The sequence below is a fragment of the Dryas octopetala genome, chromosome 6, assembly GCF_963921425.1.
Source record: "Dryas octopetala chromosome 6, drDryOcto1.1, whole genome shotgun sequence".
Lineage (NCBI taxonomy): Eukaryota > Viridiplantae > Streptophyta > Magnoliopsida > Rosales > Rosaceae > Dryas > Dryas octopetala.
The window spans coordinates 5,485,527-5,505,890 of NC_141371.1; the positions used below are offsets into that span (position 1 = coordinate 5,485,527).

The 20,364-nt window shown below is 35.0% G+C and overlaps 4 protein-coding genes and 1 non-coding gene across 5 annotated transcripts; 1 reads left to right on the top strand and 4 right to left on the bottom strand.

Annotated features, from left to right (window-relative positions):
- Window positions 1–3,002: 3,002 nt before the first annotated feature.
- Window positions 3,003–3,703, bottom strand: LOC147281551 (uncharacterized). Its single transcript, XM_086249171.1, has 2 exons — window positions 3,427–3,703; window positions 3,003–3,308 (listed from the first exon to the last, which is right to left on the bottom strand). Exons 1-2 carry the CDS (start codon window positions 3,548–3,550, stop codon window positions 3,172–3,174), a joined length of 261 nt encoding a protein of 86 aa, XP_086105297.1. The 5' UTR covers window positions 3,551–3,703; the 3' UTR covers window positions 3,003–3,171.
- A 1,657-nt stretch (window positions 3,704–5,360) lies between these two features.
- On the bottom strand, window positions 5,361–8,449 carry LOC147281552 (proteasome inhibitor-like protein). Its single transcript, XM_086247688.1, has 8 exons — window positions 8,154–8,449; window positions 7,884–8,055; window positions 7,591–7,779; window positions 6,606–6,683; window positions 6,476–6,507; window positions 6,327–6,387; window positions 6,097–6,174; window positions 5,361–5,621 (listed from the first exon to the last, which is right to left on the bottom strand). Exons 1-8 carry the CDS (start codon window positions 8,326–8,328, stop codon window positions 5,552–5,554), a joined length of 855 nt encoding a protein of 284 aa, XP_086103814.1. The 5' UTR covers window positions 8,329–8,449; the 3' UTR covers window positions 5,361–5,551.
- Window positions 8,450–10,038: 1,589 nt separating this feature from the next.
- Window positions 10,039–10,864, bottom strand: LOC147281553 (uncharacterized). The gene has a single exon (XM_086249264.1). It carries the CDS (start codon window positions 10,665–10,667, stop codon window positions 10,194–10,196), a length of 474 nt encoding a protein of 157 aa, XP_086105390.1. The 5' UTR covers window positions 10,668–10,864; the 3' UTR covers window positions 10,039–10,193.
- Window positions 10,865–12,447: 1,583 nt separating this feature from the next.
- TRNAG-GCC (transfer RNA glycine (anticodon GCC)) lies at window positions 12,448–12,518 on the bottom strand. Its single transcript has one exon. It is a non-coding gene; the product is annotated as a tRNA-Gly (tRNA).
- Window positions 12,519–16,130: 3,612 nt separating this feature from the next.
- LOC147281555 (putative DEAD-box ATP-dependent RNA helicase 48) lies at window positions 16,131–16,910 on the top strand. Its single transcript, XM_086246573.1, has one exon. It carries the CDS (start codon window positions 16,239–16,241, stop codon window positions 16,908–16,910), a length of 672 nt encoding a protein of 223 aa, XP_086102699.1. The 5' UTR covers window positions 16,131–16,238.
- Window positions 16,911–20,364: the final 3,454 nt, after the last annotated feature.

Sequence of the window (20,364 nt, forward strand, 5' to 3'; positions counted from 1 at the left end):
ATTATTAAGGGGCCACATAGATGATACATGATATATGGGATGTGATGGGTCACGGCAGGTGTAGTTGTGTACCACTGAGGAGGGTTGCTGCATGGTGTACGTGTGTTCCATTTTAGGCCACATGGACTGTCGCCGTCCCATAAATCCCCCCCTTAATTTCAATCTCTATTAATCTACTATTGCACCCCTCTCATCCATATACCAGCTTCTTAAAACTTAGGGTGCTCGATCTAATAATTGTGCATTGAATAACTTTACTAATATGTATCACTTGTAATTGAAAATTTTATATCTTGGTCTTACACGGAACCAAATCACCGAATCCAACAATGAGAGAGATATGAATATGTTTTCCAATAAGAAAATTAAGAAGGTTATCCCACCTGATCCAATCAAATACCATACATGAAAGATATGCATTAAGAAATAAGAGTTAATTACACTTACACCCCCTGAGGTTTATCGCCTTTTCACATATACCTCTGGGGTTTCAAAAATTACATATACACCTCTTGAGATTTCAAAGTTATTGCATATAACCCCCTACAAGAGGAAAAAATAAATAAACAAAAAAGAAAATATTTGTATTGAGGTTGGACTTTACACCTTGAGTAATCTTATTAGGCCATTTCATCCCTTAACATGCTTTTTTGTATAATTTCTCATCATTTTTCATCTCATATAGGGGGTTATATGCAACAGTTTTGAAACCTCAGGGGGTGTATGTGTAATTATTAAAATCTCAGGAGATGTATGTGAAAAAATAATAAACCTAAGGGAGTATAAGTGTAATTAACTCTAAGAAATAATCAATCTAAATCAATTAGGTTATCCAATCCAATAATGTACTCTCACCTGACTTTGTGAGATATTAATGATATACCGTACATCTCCCTTATGCTGGATTTGATAATTAAGTTCAAGACTTTCCAGTTATTGCATATAACCCCCTACAAGAGGAAAAAATAAATAAACAAAAAAGAAAATATTTGTATTGAGGTTGGACTTTACACCTTGAGTAATCTTATTAGGCCATTTCATCCCTTAACATGCTTTTTTGTATAATTTCTCATCATTTTTCATCTCATATAGGGGGTTATATGCAACAGTTTTGAAACCTCAGGGGGTGTATGTGTAATTATTAAAATCTCAGGAGATGTATGTGAAAAAATAATAAACCTAAGGGAGTATAAGTGTAATTAACTCTAAGAAATAATCAATCTAAATCAATTAGGTTATCCAATCCAATAATGTACTCTCACCTGACTTTGTGAGATATTAATGATATACCGTACATCTCCCTTATGCTGGATTTGATAATTAAGTTCAAGACTTTCCAGTTTTGTGGTTAGGCAAGACTATAGGAAATCCTAAATTTCAGAAAAGCAACGTCTTTGTGTGGCTGGCTTAAATGTTTGATGGAGGAAAGAAAAGTCCCAATCTAATTTCATATTTGCACGTAAAGACATCCCCTAGAAATACAATTTTACTAGGAAACAACCTGCCTTTTTGTTGCTTTCCTTTAATTTTCCTTTTGCTGGTTTTAATTCTTAAGGGAAAAAACTTTAAACGATTCATTTTTTGATTAAATACGTATAATCATTCGTAAATTGTTATACATATTAAGTAAATTCAAATATTTTAATACTTGTGAAGGTTAAATATAAAACATGTGCATTTAGAACTCGTTATTTTATCATTATACTACGTACTGGTGCCAGCCATTGACCTAATTTCTTGGCCTTTCTCTTGAATTCTCTCACAAAACTAAAGGAATAGATAATGGCATTCTAAATGAAGTGGCATTTTTCTAATGGCCTGGGTTGTGCATCATTTCAATTAATATCTAAACAGGGTCCCCAACTGTTAATGAAAGCCAACAAAGCCTAAGTATGCGCTGCACATATAAACAATTTGTGATCATGAGAAATGTGGATGAGATTGAAGGCATTGGGACATAAATACGAGGAGAACAATCACAAAACGGCATGCACATGAACCTCCTATTAAGTCCTATCTCACGGATAAGAACAAAAGAAAAAGGAAGAAAAAAAGTGCAAAAATTGAAAAGAGACCCACGTTAAGAACATGAATGCATGATTTCATTGTCCCACTTAGCTCTATAGCCTATGACAGCATCACAGCGAGGGTCGCGTGTGCTTTACTAGCTACCCTCCAATTTTTGGATTTGGCTTCACCTCTCTCTCTCTCTCTCTCTCTCTCTAACTTGTATGAGCTAAAATGCTCTCATATCAAAACCCAATTTCACCCTAAAAGTCATTTCTAGAACATGTCACACTTCAATTATGAGCATGGCATGAGCATTTTTATCATCAGTCCTGCACTAAAATACAAGTCCTTTTGATTCCAACCAAAATGAGGGCAGGCATAAGGCATTGATTTGAAAATACTGTGTTGGTGATGTTTTGCCGGGAATGGAAAATTAGAAAGGAGCGCAGATTCCCCAACTTTTTCTATCTGAGCCCGTTGAAGTTGGGATTGGCTGGCCTAATTCTATGTGAGGAATACTTGAGCCCAGTTGGTGTTGGGCCCACTTAATCTGGGCTCATTCTTAGGCCTTTATCAATAAGCCTCTGTCTAGCCCAACTTAATCACATACGGGGAAAACCCAAACCTCTTGTACAAAAACTGGTACCTTTCTTTAAGAGAAATCAAAATCTGTCAAAAATCCGTAACAAAATTTTGTTCACTCCTTTTGATGTGAATGGGGTTCGCAGCTAGCACATGGCAACTTATGATGAAAGTCAAATTTTCATTGAAAGAGGAGCAAGACACCAAGTCTTGCTGTGAAGAAATTTAGGCCACGTCCCTTTTCCTCCTCCAATTTTATCTAGAGGCAGAGCGTGGGTTCAACACTTGAACAAACTTGTGTCTGAATTAGTAAGGTTAAGCTATCACTGATGAGCATTAAAATTTGTTCCGCTTATTAGTTAAGATTCAACCACCAATAATCTTTCACATGAAACAGAACATCAGCAATAAGAAAAGAAAAAAAGGGATATTTTATTTACCAAAGAAAATTAAAGATATGCAGCAGAACAGAACCCAGTTGGGAAAAAAAACTATTTTCACTAGTAATAGTCTAATAGAATAGGGTATTTACAAGAGTAGGAAGAGAAAGGCAAAAGGCTGCTACTGAGTTGCTATTTTCTAATGTAGTTTCCAAGGAACGCATTTGAGCCTGCTAGTACTGCAAGACTGAGTCCACGTAGTTGTGCATTCACCTCCACTTTCATTACAACACTCGCAAACTATTCCAAGTGTCTCAAAAACCTTTGAATATCCTCCTACAAGTTATCAAACAAGATATCTAATTAAGTAATCAATTATATCAATCAAGAATCACTAATTGTGAGAGAGAGGGAAAGAGAAATATATGTGTGTGTTGTTGAATGGTTAATTTACCTTGTTTTGGTAAGAGGGAAAGTGGCCTTGCTTCAACAGCTGAAGACTTCTGTGATGCAGAAACAACAATTAGAAGCAACAAAGGTAGGAGGAGACAATTAATCTTGGGATTAGGGACACCCATATCTGCTTGCTTCTTTAATCTTCCAACAAAAACTGTTAAGGGCCAGAGGAGGTTCAGCAAGAATATATATTTGCTTCTAAGAACACATATATATGCAGCAGCAGAAGCACTAGTCAAAGCTACTAGCTACCAGGTGGGTTCCAAATTCCAACTAGTATATCATCCGGCCAACAACAAAATATACAATTGCCAAAGATATAGTGATGGGTATTAAATATATTATTTTATGAATAGAAAAATAGTTAGAGGTCTTAATCATTCTAGAAGGGGTGGCTTGGCTAACTTGGCTTACTTTTGGTGTTTGATTTGGCTTTGGAGCCATATGATGACATGAGACATTAAAAAAAGAAAAAATTCTTCTTACCTTTAGTACATTTATTAATAGAACATAATAAGGTAACATTTCTAATCTCTAGATCACTTAACTTATTTAGTTTAATTTTAGTTCTTTTTTTTTTTTTTAAGTTTAGTTTGTTTTGAATTTTTTTCTCTCAAATTCTTTTAGTTTTTTTGATATGTAAAAGTGTAAAACTTATATTTGTTTAAAGTATAGTGAAAATATCTATGCAGTCGCAGTTTTAGTTTTTTAATGCAATTTTAGTTCGTAGACTTCTGTTTTAGTTCACTGACTGCAATTCAAGTTTTACGTTTGCTGAAACTATTTTGGGTGAGTTGGGCTTGTATTAGTTTCAATTTTTAATTTTAAGTGAGTTAGACTTGTGTTAGTTTTAGTTTCTATTTTGTGTGAGTTAAGCTTAGTTAGTTTTAGTTTTTATTTTAGGTGGATTGAGTTTGTATTAAAATTAGTCTTCTAAACGGTTATCTAAAAATTAAATTTATGTATTAGAATAATTTTGATTAAGTTTTTTTATTGTCATAAAAAAAATGAGTAAGCTGAGAGTTTTCTTCTAGAGAGTTAGAGAAAATAAAGGGTGAAAAATGGCGTGAGTTTTTTATAAAATATGTCTCAATGAAGTATCTCTCACAATGAGATGGATCCCTCGTGTTGAGGGGCCGTCTCATTGTTAGAGATGCCCTATTGAGGCATGTTCCATGAAAAATGAGGGGCCCACCTCATTGTGGAAGATGCCCTATTGAGGCATGCTCCATAGAAAATTCAGGCCATTTTTCACTTTTGACCCCCAACATATGAGATCCATCTTACTGTGAGAGATGCACTGTTTAAGGCATGCTTCAGGGAAGACACTCTGGAAAATGCGGCACACACGCTTCCCATTTTCTTACGCCTCCACGGGGTTGGAATTCTGGAGTTGGATGGAAGCTTCCTCTCTCTCTTTAAGGCGGTGGGTGGGTCAATCGGGCCCCACCATAACAGTATGCGGGCTTCAAATTTCTCAATTATTTATGTGATTTGATGGCTCATATTGCCATGTACAAATGTACAATACAAAATCCAACGTATGATTCCTTGGCCTTTTGTGTTTACAATTATTCTAGAAATTTCTAGGAACTAGTCGTTTCTTTTCCTTTTTTCAAAAGATAGACCGGTCTTTACACTAGAAAACACTCAATTTCAACAAACAATTTACTATGTTGAAAGAGGATTAGGTTCAAATTCAAATATGTGAAATATTACATTCGTGCATGTTAAAACTTCGAATGAGACATAGGGATGATTAAAAAATATATACAATCCAGATCCCAGAGTAATTTGAAAACTCCATCTCACTTGGTTAACAAATTTTAGTTGGTTTTCAATTTTCATCATATCACTACTTGGTTTGGCAGAATTTACAAAATATTATGAAACGGCTTAATGTAACAAACGCAATTTGATGCAATGAACCCATCGTCCACAACTAATTGATCCTTGCATTAACCATATAAAGGCTTAAAAGAACATACACATATAACATATCTGACAATTCTAATCACACAGATTTGCATACTCAACCGCATTACGAAAAAAAAAATAAAACCATTTGCGTAGTTAACTTGATATAAAAGTAGGCAAAAAGTGTGGGTTTTTTTGGCACAGATCTAAATGAAATCCGAGCCACCCCCAAAATGCTCCAGGTCTGGGTGAGGGTTCCCTGGTCTCCGCGGAGTCCTGCAACAAACAGAAATCATAAAATGTCAAGGCATGTGAAGACCTAAACCAAAATGCCATAAACCATTAAACATGCATTTGGAATGTAACTGTGAACACGCAAGTAATTACTCGATCAATATCACCCAGACAGATTTAACTACAAAACCCTATCAATTCTACCCTCACTAAAACTTCTGGTACAGAATCAAAACCAGTAACTAACTTTACCACCAACCAGTGGGGCATCTATTTTCCATTAGTAAACTAAAAACTACTGTACCATAATAATAGCTGCAAGCCATGATTCAGCTTCAACCAATGACCAACTGCCGGACCCTTTAAGATTTTTAAATGGCCATACAGAAATTACCAACAAAAAATATACAAACTAGTTTAAAGTACAAACACATGGAACACTAGGTTTAGTCCTGGATTAAACCATCTTTAGGAAGTTATTAATGATATTGTACGGAAAATTTTAGTTTCCATATACCTTGTGAACCGATTTGGCTCAAAACCAGGAACACCAGGTGGTCCATATGGATCAAAACGAGCACCTGGAGGAACACCCCTGTTCCAAAAATAACAAACAAAATTAGAACAGCAGTACAAAGTATGTACAAAGTATATCATAAACATGGGAGAGAGAGAGAGAGAGAGAGAGAGAGAGAGAGAGAGAGAGAGAGAGAGAGAGAGAGAGAGAGAGAGTCTAAAAAAACTCACGGTAGTCCTCCAGAGAACCCAGGATCTCTAACACCACCAAACCACCGAGGATCATTGGGTCCTATTTCACAAGATGAATGAACTGAGTCCCAAAAAATGTCACACGATTAATTTCCAACACATTAAACACAAATAATGATCTTACAAACCTAAAAGCATTCCCCCATCGCTAAAATCACCCCTGAAAGACAAACATAACAATATACATGTTCAAATCTGGAACAGCATGGGATTAAATTGCAAGGGCCAACAACGCCATGATTTGTGAAAGTAAAATACCTAGTGGGGTACACTCCAGCCGGAGGCCCAGGAACAAGATCACTACCACCAAAAGGAGTAACAGGAGGATATACAATTCTGCAAAGCAAGCAAGAAAATATTGAGTAAACTGCATAGTTTGAAAACTTGTCTGCATGATACAAAGTTACAAACCATAAGTGACTCAATGCAGTAAAGACAAAATCATCCAGCAATTTTTTAAAGGTACATATCAGCTGAGCAAGATGCTGCTAAATCTCATACTATGCATTGTAGTAGAATAGTAGAGCAGAAACTATACACAAAATATGTCTACTTTGTCCCCAAAATACAATTAACAAACTCACTCATAACAACTAGCTCCAGTTAACTTGAATGCAAATTCAACAGCCCTAACTTTTGGAAACTAAAACATTTATGTTGCTCTAAACATCAAGGCTGAATTACTCTAAAAAAAGCGAGTCATTTGGTTGTAAACAATCCTAGTTAAATTGGGACAATCAAATTGAGGAGAAAAACAGGTGAGAAACTAGAAATAATCGCCTAAATTAGATAATGGAAAGATTATAGGATGCTATAAACAGGAAAGCATTGACGCACTTAATTAGTGTTAGGATCTTGAAAACCGAAGACAAGCCCCACCCACCTACTCAGGCCTTACAACCTAAGCTGCTAATCCGTCTTGACTTTTGAAAATTACTGAAACGAATTTAAAATATGGACCTCATAGAATCGTATATGTAGACATTTACATACATACATGCATACGAATATTATATATATACATGTGTTTTAAAAACTTTCTAAGATAAATATTAAATCTGATAAAACATTTCAGAACTGAAATTGAACTATTTATGAAAATCTATAAAAACTGCTGTTTCATTACAATTTTCACATTATCAATTGGTAGTATTTATTAATGGATCATGCATGAAAAAATGGGTGTACAATTACAAATTATTGTGTGTACAAGTGTGTGTGAGAGTGAGTGAGTGAGAGATACCCTGAAGGAAGAGGTTGAGGGCCTGAAGGTCCAGCACCAGGCTCACTTATAGGGTTACTTGAACTGGCTTTAGAAGGCCCATCTAATTTAGACAAAACTTCAGCGTCCAGACTCTTCACCAGCTTCTCCAAATTCTTGAACTGTGCGGAGTAATTGCTGCCCCCATTCTCTCCAACATAGTCGCCAACACTGCAAATTGTTAAAAACCACCCAAACCCCCATTAGCAAGAATTCAAAGATTACCCTATTTCAAAGCCACACATAATCAGAAAGAAAAGAAAAAAAAAACCCACTTGATTTCGAGATGGAGGGGCTCAGAAGTCCCGTCAGCCAGAACGTCTACCAGTAATTTATCGTTCATTACGAGGCACTTGACCAGCACCTTCTTCGAACCCTTTTCTGGGTTCGTGTAGATGAACGCGTACTCTTCGTCAAGCTGGTTCCATTGATCAATACCCACTTCATCTACAAGCCCAAAACAAAACCAAGAACTTGAGAAAATTTTATTCATTAATTCTTTAGAAAAATAAATAAACTTTTGCAGAATTTGAATGAGTGAGTACCGGTTGAGGAGGAGGAGAGGGCAGAATCAGAAAAAGCAGGGGGACCAGTGGCGGTGAGCTCGTAGCCGGAGGCGAGGAACGAGGCGTGAACGGCAAAAGCGACCTTGTCGTTGTTGTTGCGAAAGATTGGCCTCGCGGCTCTGATCACTGCCATCACCGACTTGTCTGTCGCCATTGATTGCTGTATCAGTTTGTGTGGTTGATTCGGAGTTTTCTCTTTTCGGTTTCTAGAGAGCTAAATTGGTTTCTTTCTTGCGAGGGAAGGCTTTGGGAATTTGGTCACAACCACGAAGAGAAAAGAGGGTTCGGGTTCGGGTTCGGGTTTAGGGTTTAGGGGTTTTATATACTCAATCTAGACTCAACTCTTTGGGCTGGAAATTTTACACCTTAAGTCCCTAATCCCTATAGAGACACCCTAAGCCCTTTATATAGGCTTTTTTTTTTTTTGGCCAAGCCTTTATATAGGCTTTTAACAAAATGAAAGACAGGTAAAAAGAAAACAAAAACAAGCCCCCGTTAGAATTACGATAGATTCAGAGTTCGACTCTTCCAAAATAAAAATAAAAAGCATGAAATTTACAAAACGTCAAAACTTTCCAAAAAACTTCAAATGCAGTTTTGAGACCATAAAACATATTTTTTTTGGCCAAAAACTCCCCTAGAACACAACAATAACAGTGAGTTTGGTCTGTGTCGTTAATTTTCAAATGACATATTATACTCCTAATTATGATACCGGAATGCCATGTTCCAAAATTGTCAAAAATTGTTTATACCAACTTTTATGACTGTCAAGTTATTTCATAAACTAGTCTATCAATTGTTCTACCTCAATTTGCATATAAAACCCAGTTCAAAATATTTTCTTAAATTCAAGTTGTTTGTTTTAAGATTTTCTTTAAATGTTTAAATTGGAAACACTTAAATATTTTTTTATTTATTGAAAGATATATTTTATTGAAAAAAACTAAACAAAAGTTACAATCCAATTGAAATTATTGTTGAAGCCATACGGCCCATACATGAGCTTCTCTCACCCAACTAGTAAGATCTACACAATGTAAAACAAAGCAGGTAAAAGCATGTGTTATCCTATTATAATTCTAGACATACAACTACAGTAAATCTCGAACAATTGAATTCAAAACTCTCGTAGCCTCCTCCAAAAAGTGCCCGTCAGGGACTAAATCCTCTTCCATCTTCTGAAATCGAATTAACTCCAAGAGAATAGAAAAAAACTCAGCAGCCAAGACAAACCGGATCCGTGCAAAAACGTCAATCTCTACTTGTTGGGAGGAAGCAATACGACCAAGAGGGAGGGCTATAACCACCACACCCTCTTTATGTGATTAAGAACAATTGTACTTGCATCACCCACCCCAAAACGGAATTGAAAGCACCATCAGACCTGAAAAAACACCAACAAAAAACTGGCTAGAGTTTACACTTAAATATTTTAATCATCATTTCAACGTTTAAAAAAATATTTTGTTAATCTATTTATTAAATCATAATTAGATGATAAGTAGCCTCTATGTCTAATTTTGTTAATTCTTTTGCAAGGATATCCTTAAAGCTAAAAACTACAAAATTAAACTGTACGGACACTAGAATCATATTGTATAATACTATAATAGACCTCACATGTGGTTCCAACTTCTTAACTCAAAACCCTCATTTGATGGTGACTCTGTAATCTTTTATTTCACAGGTCATGGAATAAAAATTGATGTGAGGCTGAGAGCAGCACATGCCACCAAACAGATATGGGCGTCTCCTGGCCCTCCAAAATGTTCATTCTTTTTAAGTTTCAATTATAGGCAATTTTGCAACTGGGGTATTTGCTCTCAATCTCATAGATTCATGGCACAGACTCTATATGGTCCAATTTTTTTTTTTTTTACACTAAAACGTATTTAAGGCACTGAAATAATGTGGCTTCAAAATCATATTCTACTTCGTATCAATTTAATTCTTTACAGTAATGTGATCTCAATCAAATTAACACTCATTTACTGATTTACATACATATGTCAGAACCTAGCTAGCAATTTGGGCACTGGTCTCTGCTTTATGTCTTGTAGTGGCTCTTATGTAACAGAAAACTGCGACCAAGAAGGTGGTGGCAAGCCCTCCAAGGATCACACCGCCTCCGGCAACTGACCTGTCCAGTCGATGGTGGTGTTTTTTGAGGTGGATCTCCTGCTCTAGTATACTCACATTCTCTTCAGTCTCAGCTGCTTGTTTTGCAGAAGCTGGTGCACTGCTTGGGCTTAAAGCTGGTGCATTAAAGGACTTGCTCATACTTGGATGGTGCTTTCCCATTTTCCTATTCATAGGTGCTTGTGCTTTGTACAAGTTTTTTTCATTGGGTGGACATGGATTTGGAGCTGGTGTAGTGTTTGAGATTGGAGCTGAACTAGACTGCACTGTGGTCTGACCCTTTTGATCAGCCATGGTTGCAATCACATAAGCATCTGCTAAGATCAAGCCAAGGATAAGCAATTGAGCCATCTTGAGAATGGGGTGTTGGAGATGCTTGTGTTTTGAGGCAATGAGGATCAGATAGTGGCTTTGAGGGCCTTATATAGGGGTCTCACGCATTGAAGCAGATCCTATAATCGTGTGGTTTGATAGAAATTTCCAATTGTCGGATTCTAGGAATAGTTTAATCACTTTTGGTACTTTGAATTAATGGGGTTGTCTCTGATATGGAGAAATGAAGGAAGGGTTACACGTGTAAGCATTGAATATTAGAAATACAACTAAGATTTCAATCCAGGGAACAAGATCTCCAACATGTTTATTTGTTAAGCTGTATCTGCAATTAAGTTTAATTACAACTAACTTGTAAAATTAATTATGGCTCTAGTTCCCATAAATCTGATAAGGAATGGAAGATGTTTAGAAATTGCTCAACTTTTGTTGGGGACTGTTCATGTCCATTGCTTGTGAATTTGTGATGGCAAAAGCAATCATCTACAACAATCATATGGTGAGGTGAGTGATCAAACCCTGAGTTAGTAGGTGTAGGTACCTACTTACTAGGTGACCTCACCAATGTCTCCAATACAGGAAAGAGTTGTAGACAAATTTTAAGAAACAATCCCAAACTGTTTCAGTAAAGAATCCATGACCGACATTCAAAAATTTTTTGTCATTAGTGTGAAGAATTCTGCTCTTATTCCTTTTTCACTTGAGTTTTAGATTATGATTTGTGTTCCCAAGTTGTTGCCAATCTAAAGCAAATTGACCAATAATCCTACTTCTGTTTCAACATTGTGTCAATGGAAAAATAGCAGAAGGTGCATCATGTGATTCATGTCTGTGAACATCTTAAAAAACATCACATATCTTACTAGACACTGTGTTATGAATGCTTGCATATATAGAGCATATCGACATGCTGAAAGTATGCTTGCTATGTTTATACATTCATGTATTGGGGCTGCACACTGATATTATGAATGTAAAATGGCAGGTTCTATCATATGAGAGTTGCATAGCATATGATCCTTGGAATATATGCATGTCAGCAAATATGTATATCACCTTGAATTGTATATAGGCATCCTTTCATGAAGTTGGTGATCATTAATAACCTCCTGGAATCTATAACCAATTAATAATCATGGTAGTGTTTGGGAAATCAGAGACAGGGCACAGAGTTGATGATAGTTTAAGCTAACAAGCTACTGATGGGGTGACTTGACCTGCAATCTTTTATTTCTTTTTTTGAGTACAAGTAATAGTTTAGTGAGATTAAGGGGAGAAAAAAATAGAAAGATGCTCATTATGCAGGAAACAACAGATGTTTTGGACACATTGAATTACAAGGTCTGTGTCAGTCACTGTCTATGCATGATGGGTGTAGGTGTGTGATTGCAATAGGTGCTTCTAACAGGAATTGTTTAGCTGGAGATCATGTGCCAGCTCATGGGGTGGTGATAGTCAAACCCAGAGGGACAATAGATTAGCAGCTTGCACGTGCACAGAGGCTCCTGTCTGCCAAGAACACCCCCTGCCCCAGCAAATATTGCATATGGCTGTTAAATTTTAATGGATCTTCTAAGTTTGAACTTTGAAGAAGCATATAATTGCTCAGTGATCATCAACCAGACACCCACTAGTGCCAAAAATGATAAAACGACTCAATTCAATATACGAAGTTGCAAAGAAATAGCCATGACACATTGTAAACTTTTCATCGTCTCACTGTAAACTTTTCATCCTTTAATAATGGAATACCCAAATAAACAAAAAAATAAAACAAATTTAAAAAAGAGAATGATAATGCACCAGCCGGGAATCGAACCCGGGTCTGTACCGTGGCAGGGTACTATTCTACCACTAGACCACTGGTGCATCTTGAAACGGAGGGTTAGAATGTGCTTATTTAACGTTTCTTTTCACCTCATTCTTTCTATAAAAGGTAATAGGATGAGAATTTATAAGTGCAAGGGATTATAATTTATATAGATATTTATGCGCCAGTATTTTTTTGTCCGAATAGGTCATGAGTCCGTACCTCATGGACAACAATTAATTAATAAATAAATAAATATTTATACATGCTTAAAATTAAAATTTTTAATATTACATTAAGGGGTCTCTTTAGATAGAAAGATTTAAAGTGAGAGATTTTTTGTGTAAATGACTTGATTGGACTTTATAAATGTTAATTTCTTGTGTTCATAAGATCAACATATAAATATAATTATTATGTAAAAGAATGATGGATTTCAAATACTCAATAGAAACGTAATATTTAAGAAATATTACTTTGAAGAATAATGAAACATCTAAACATACTTACAATTTTTAGACAAAAAAAATAATATATATGTATATAGGCTCCTTCTATTGAGGTATACCTCAACTTATTTATGTTGAGGTATGACTTTGTTGGGGCCTACACGAGTCGCTTTGTGTCGATCCGAACCGTTCGCAAGGATCATCTTCATTAATAGATCATCCTTGCAAAAAATTAGTCAAATTCGAAATCATTTGCCTATTTAACTTTGATAAAACAAATGAACGATTTCATCGAAAATATTTGGTTCGTCCATTTATTTGATTAAAGTTAGATAGGCAAATGATTTCCGATTTGGCTAATTTTTTGCAAAGATGATCTATCAATGGAAATGTAAAAAATGAACGGTTCGAATCAATACAAAACGACTAGTGTGAGCCCTAATAGGATATACCTCAACATAAATAAGTTGAGATATACCTCAATAGAAGGAGCCTGTATATATATATATATATACTTACAATTTTTAGTTTAGACAAACCCTTTTTTATTAAGAGATTTCTCAAATAATTTTATTTAAGGAATTTATTGTGGGGCTCATTCCATATTGTATTTTAACAACCCGAATCGTCTATTTTATGTGTCTTTATTCAAATATCATCTCTGCAAAAACATTAAATAAATCGACAATCATTAAAATATATAATTCTAATCAAACAAATTGACGAACATAATGTCTTCGAAAAACATTTAAAATGATGACCACATTCAATCAAATGATTAAATGATCGATTTATCTCATATCTTGCAAAATTGATCCTTGAAATGAGACTTAAAAAATAAACGACTTCCATCGTCAAATTACAATATAAAATAGACTCTACAAACGTTTTCTTACTTACTCTTACTCATTAGGCCCTATTTGTTTGGACGGAATCTAGAGCAAGAATGGGAATTCAATTCCCATTTCATCCAAATATGGTGTTTGGCTGGCTTGTAAGGGAAATGAACTAAGGAATTGACCTTAGTTGACCGTAATTCAATTCCTAATAAGAGGTGGAATAGAAATATCCTAAGGGGGGTGGTATTTCTATTCATACATTAACTGGAATGTAAAATTACAATAAATACCCTCTCATTATATGACTACTAAACAACTGAAAACATAAAAACTCACTCCTCTTGTCCTCCTCCATTCTTCTGTTCCATGGCAGATCTGCCATGCCTCCGACCACCCCAACTCATCCCTCCTCCATGGAAGAAGAAAAATTAATAAAAAAGTGTTTTTCTTTCTTTTTTCTAAACCACTTCCTCCTCTTCCACCACCAATGTTATTCTTTCTTTTCTGCACATAGCAGCACCACCATTGGATATATATATATATAGGGATAATTTGAGGAAAATGACTCCAACTTAAGTGTCGGAGCCAAATTAGGACTCTTACTTAAGCCTCAAATGAGGCTATTCCGTCAAATCCATTAACACTTTCCGTTAAAAATATTCAAATATTATTTTTTTACTATTAAAATATTTATAAAAATTTAATAAAAATAACACTAAAAGAAGAAAAGTAAAAAAAAAAAAACTGAAAGAACAAAAAATACAAACAAATTAAAGAAGAAAAAATGGAAAAACTAAAAGAAGAAGAAAAAAAAGGGAGGAGCAGACCCTCTCTCCCAACCCAGAACTAGCCGCCCCCTCCCAAGCCCAGCACCACCCAGTTCGCACTCACCAAGCCCCGTTGCACCCCCTCCCTCACCCCTCAGCCGCGTCGCACCCCCCTCCCCTCAACCCAGCCCAAATTCGTCCTACCCCCCAATCCAGCGACGGCGACCTCTGTGCCAGAGGAGAGAGAGAGAGAAAAATAAAAAGAAAGAGAGAGGTGTGAGGTTTCAGTGACAGTGGGAGTGGTGGTGGGGAGGAGGGAGGGTCTGCTCCTCCCTTTTTTTTTTTTTTTTTTCCTTATGTTAGTTAGTTTTTTAATTTTTTCTTCTTTTAGTTTTTTTTTAAATTTTTTTTAATTTTCTTCTTTTAGTGTTTTTTTTTAAATATTTTAATAGTGAGAAAAATATATTTTAATATTTTTAACAGAAAATGTTAACAGATTTGACGAAATAGCCTCATTTGACGCTTAAGTGAAGTAATAATTCTAACGGATGCACTTTTTTGAAAGAGGAGTCCTGATTTCACTCCGATACACAAGTTTGAGTCTTTTCCCTCAAATTTTCCCTATATATCTATGACAATCTTCAACTCCCATTAATCAATCTTCAACAACAAATTATATATGAATTAATTAAGTTGATAATAATTTTTTACCACCATGGATGTTCTTCTTTTTGTTCTGCACATAGCAGCACCACCGTAGGATATATCTATGTCAATCTTCAACAATAAATTATATATCAATTAATTAAGTTGATTATAATTTCTCAACTTTCCTTATCCTCTGCGACTTGGAGAAAACCCATTGATGCCAATATTTGAAGCAATTGAAGGAGGGGGACGAGATCGATCCTTTTAATTCTGGAAACAACCAATTGACAGAGAAACTTCTGGGTTCATCATCAACACAAGGAGAGATTAAGAAAACGATATAATCTTCCAAATTAAAAAATTATTGGTATCTTGAAATTCCTTGAACTGATCCGATAGGAAGTTTTTTTTTTATCGAACGATACAGAAGTTTCTCTCCCACTCTGTCTCTCCTTCTTCTCTCCTCTCTCCTCTCTCCTCTCTCCTCTCTCTCTCTCTCTCAGATTTGATAAGTTGAAAGAAAAGGATAAAATTTGAAAAGTGCTATTATTTACTCTATTATAACTCATTCCATGTTTTCAATTACTAAATTGTTTCAAACATTAGAATGAAAAGGTAAAAGTTATTATATTACTACATAGTTAAAGAATGGAATACAATACATATTCCAATTGTAGCATTACGCCAAACAAACGGGGCCTTAAATGAGTATTTAAGGGACCCAAGAAAAGGGGCTTGTCAGTTTAGATATCTCTTATTTATTAAAAATTTAAAAAGATTTTATGGGTCAATTAATGATCTCTGGCCTGTGTGCTTGGTCCCGGGCCTATGAATCCGCCCACGGACCCAAGCTTTTGTTTTGATGGGCCGGGCGTGAACGAGGTTCAAAGTCATTCCTTCGGCTCCGAACTCCCTCATCCAATTCCATGGTAAGAAGTGAGAACTAAGAAGCCAACAGCCACAAACTCGGAAACTCCACAGTGCTTCTTCTTCTTCGTGCATGCTCTGCAAAACGGTAATTCAGTTCTATCCACTCCTCTCCAATTTCTCAGCCCACCCCATAATCCCTCCTCAAAATGTCAATCTTCCATACCCAACCCCATCAGTTTCTCTCATTCTCCAATTCCCTAACATCCCCAACCCCTCTCTTCCTCCACACACAGCTCTCCCACCTCTCCCTCCGATCCCGATCCCGAACCCTTACCCCCAAACCCACAATCATCCGAATGGGCGGCGGACCCAGAACCTTCCCCGGCGGCGTATCAAAGTGGCAGTGGAAACGCATGCAGGCGAAGAAGGCCAAGCAGCTCTTCAAGGCCAGGCTCTGCCGCGAGCGCCAAATCTACGAGATGCGCAAGAGGGCCGAGCTCAAAGCCGCCGTGTCAGAGCTCGAGCGACCCTGGGAGGTCGTCGAGAAAGCTCCCAACTTGTTCTCTGTCAGCGCCGACGAGCAGCTCAAGGTGTTGGCTGATAGGTTCCAGAGGCCCGGTGGGTTCGATTTGGGGGCCGAGAGGGACGGCCCTCAGTTGTTTTACACCATGGATGACTTGCCCTCTGCGAGGTTTTTCCCCAAAGGAGTTGTTCATAGTGTAAGACCGTATAAAAGAATTTCTGGGTCTGAGGAATTGGAGGGTTTAGCTTCAGAAAATGGTGGCTTTGGGGCAGTGGAGGAATTGGGTAATTGGGCATGTTTACTGACCGGAATCGGAATGAAAAGAATTAGAAAGAAGCAGAATTGGAATGTATAGGAATCAAAATCAGTCATTTTCATTAATACCATTAAAAATGAGAATGAAAATAAAGTTAATTTTTATAAACATGTTTACTAATTAGTAGGAATCAGAATAAAAATGAGTTTGATTACTAAAATGTCTTTCTACAACATCTATTATATTTTTTAGATGCTATATTAATTATAATTTTTTTAAATGATAAATATTCATTTTACTACTATTTATATTTTTATCAACTATTTATTAATCCATTATATTTATTAATCATAATTTGAATATTTATATTTATTAATCAGTAATGCTACACTTACCATATTTTTATACCACAATTTCATACCATCTTACATGGCATTCATACATTGGACACTACAAATTAAAAAATAAAACCTAAAAAAGAAAAAGGAAATATCCTTCCAATAAAGTAATGACACATCAAGTGTGATACAAATGTGGGAAAAAAAACGTGGGACAACTAGTATTATTGTTATTAATATTCACAATTTTAATATTTTTATTTATTAATCCATTTGCTAACTATTTATATTTACAATTTATTTCTATCAACTATTTAATATTCACAATATTTTTAATAGAAAATTAGGATTGAATACCAAATCTTAACAATTTTTTGGTATAGCATGAACACCATATAGTATTTCAATTAAACTACTAAATTTAAATCTAGTTTTTTAGATTAGGTCACAAGCATGTTGGCCCTTTTGATTTGAGCCTTTTCTATTTGACATTTTTGTTCTTTACCCTACATATGATGGATGTTAGTTAAAATTTATAAAGTTTTGACAAAATTGCCTTTGAGGCTTTTATATTATCTTGAAAATTTGTTAATGTAGTCTCAATTTCACATTTAGTTGTGACTGTACGACACTCACAACTTCAAATTTAGTTGTGACTGAACGACAGTCACATCTAAGTTGTGAGACAGTCACAATTAAGTTGTGACTTAATTGAATTTTGTTTTAAAGAAATTATACTATAATTTAGTATAAATAGAGGTCAAAACGATACTTTTACTCAAAAAAATATATAGTATAGTAGTGTGAGTTGTCTATTTTAATTTACCAAAACAGTCACAGTTAAATTGTGACTGGATTGATTTTTTTTTAAATACAATATAGTATAAATTAATATAATATTTGTGATGTAATATATTTTTTTTTATTGTAGTGGCTTGTGATGTAATATTTGTAAATTCTAAAACCTTTTATTTTATTATTTTGTTTGACTTTGCAACTAGTACCTAATCTAAAATGTTATTGAATTTTGATACCTAAACTAAAAAGTTATTGAAATTTAGTAGTTAAAATCAATTTACCTTATTTTTAATCCATTATATTTATTAATCACAGTTTTTTAAATGAAAAATATTCAAAAAGATGAATATTTATTTACATATTCATTTTAATTGATAAAATAAAGGATATTTATTATTTTTCATAAAAAATGTGGGGGCATTTTGGACATAAAAATTTTATTCCAATTCCCCCTCCCTCATTCCGGACCCCCCTAAGGAATCTCATTCCCCCGAAATCAGGAATGGAAATTCTTGATTTTGGTGGGCCTCACATGCATTCCATTTCCTCTCTAAGTTTAATAAACAAGAGAATGATAATGATTCTCATTCCCAACTGTCAAGTAAACGAGGGAATGAGAATGCTCATTCTCAACTGTTAAGTAAACACAAGAATGAGAATCATTCTCATTCTCTTTAGGTAAACATGCCCTAAGAGTAATGGGAAAATGGGAGGTGGTCGTGTAGTGAATGCGATAGTGAGTCATTGGGTGCAGAGAGCTAAGATGGGGAGGATTTGGATTTGAAAAAGTCTTTGGAATTGTTGAGTTTGAATGGCCAAAATGGGAAGAAGTATAATGGTAAAATGAAGAAGAAGGGGGGGTAGGAGAAATACTGAGTCTTCAAGTGGGTGTGTGTGTGTGTGTTTTTTTTTTTTTTAATTTACAGAATATGCCATACCTCCTTATTAGGTATTCAAATACGTTTTGCAAGAATCACGCCTAGAATTTTGTTGCCATGCCACCTCTCTGATGCCATGTCGTATAATTAGCAAGAATCACTCCTATAGTCAAATACGTTTATTACCCTAAATCTTGCGATTGCAAAAATCACTCCTATAGTGGATGAGAGAATTTATTGGTGACAACATATCCCTTACGGCATCTACAATTGGGAAATTGAAGATGAAATTATGGGTTACAACGTGCATCAAATTTTATGGGTTTTGAGGTTTGACACTTACGGTTGAGGTTTTTCGGCGGTGGGTTTAAAACCTACGGTGGAGGCTTCGTAGTTGCAAGATTGGCACCTGTTCTGTAGGTATAATCTCACATTCTTCTATTTCCTTCCATCTTAGAGAGATTTGATTGTTACCTACAGTTCATGTAAATAAGAATACTTAGCGATTGTCAAAATATTATTATTTATTAAATGAGAATTTATAAATTGACACATGTTATGTAGGTATGATCACACATTCTTCTATTTTATTTCATCTTGGAGAGGTTTGACTGTTATATACAGTTCATGTAAATAGAAATGCTTAGCGATTGTCAAAATATTCTTGTTTGTTTAAATGACTTTTGTTCATAAAATACCTATTTACATGGTTTGATAGTCATTTGTTTCTTTGTAACTAGGTTTGATAGTCAGAAACTACCTATTCACAAGGTTTGAGTGTTGTAAACTATCTTTGTAAAAGGTTCGATCGTAATACATTATCTTTATTCAAAGTTTGTCAGTCATAATCTACCTTTTTCAAGTTTTTTTGGTAGTTTTGTTAGCCACTTTTTTTTATTTTTTATTTTTTTAATATATGTGAAACCTTAGTACTAGTGTTATTAAAAAGAAACTACCTAGTGCAAAAATGTAAATTTGAAAGCGAAAATCAAAAATGGAAAATCTTAATATTCAACTTCATAAATTAATGGCAATTAATTACAAAATGTTTTCATGACAATACCTTTAAATAAGACATTAATTTACAAAAACAAAATTTACCTTTTTTCAACACAAATGGTAAAAGAGGAAATCACAAAATGAATTTTTTTGTAGAAAATGGATAATCATGTGACAAATTCAAAAATAAGTGCATATCAAAAGAATGAGGTAATATCAAATTGAGCCTCAGAAATGGATGTATTTCTAATTAACTACAATCATATCTAACGGTGGATCATCTAAATCTTAATTAATAGTGAAAAAATAAATTCGTCAAAATTTAAAAATTAAAAAATGATATGACATACCAATGACATATGACATGCATGTGAGGAAATAACACTTAACCGGCCCTTTGATGGCTTGGACATGAATGATGAGAGAGTCTTCCATGAGACATGCCTTAATGAGACATCTCTCACAATGAGGTGGGTCCCACAAAAAGAATGACACTTAATTAGTCCTTTGATGGCTTGGACATGAGTGTTGAGAGAGAGT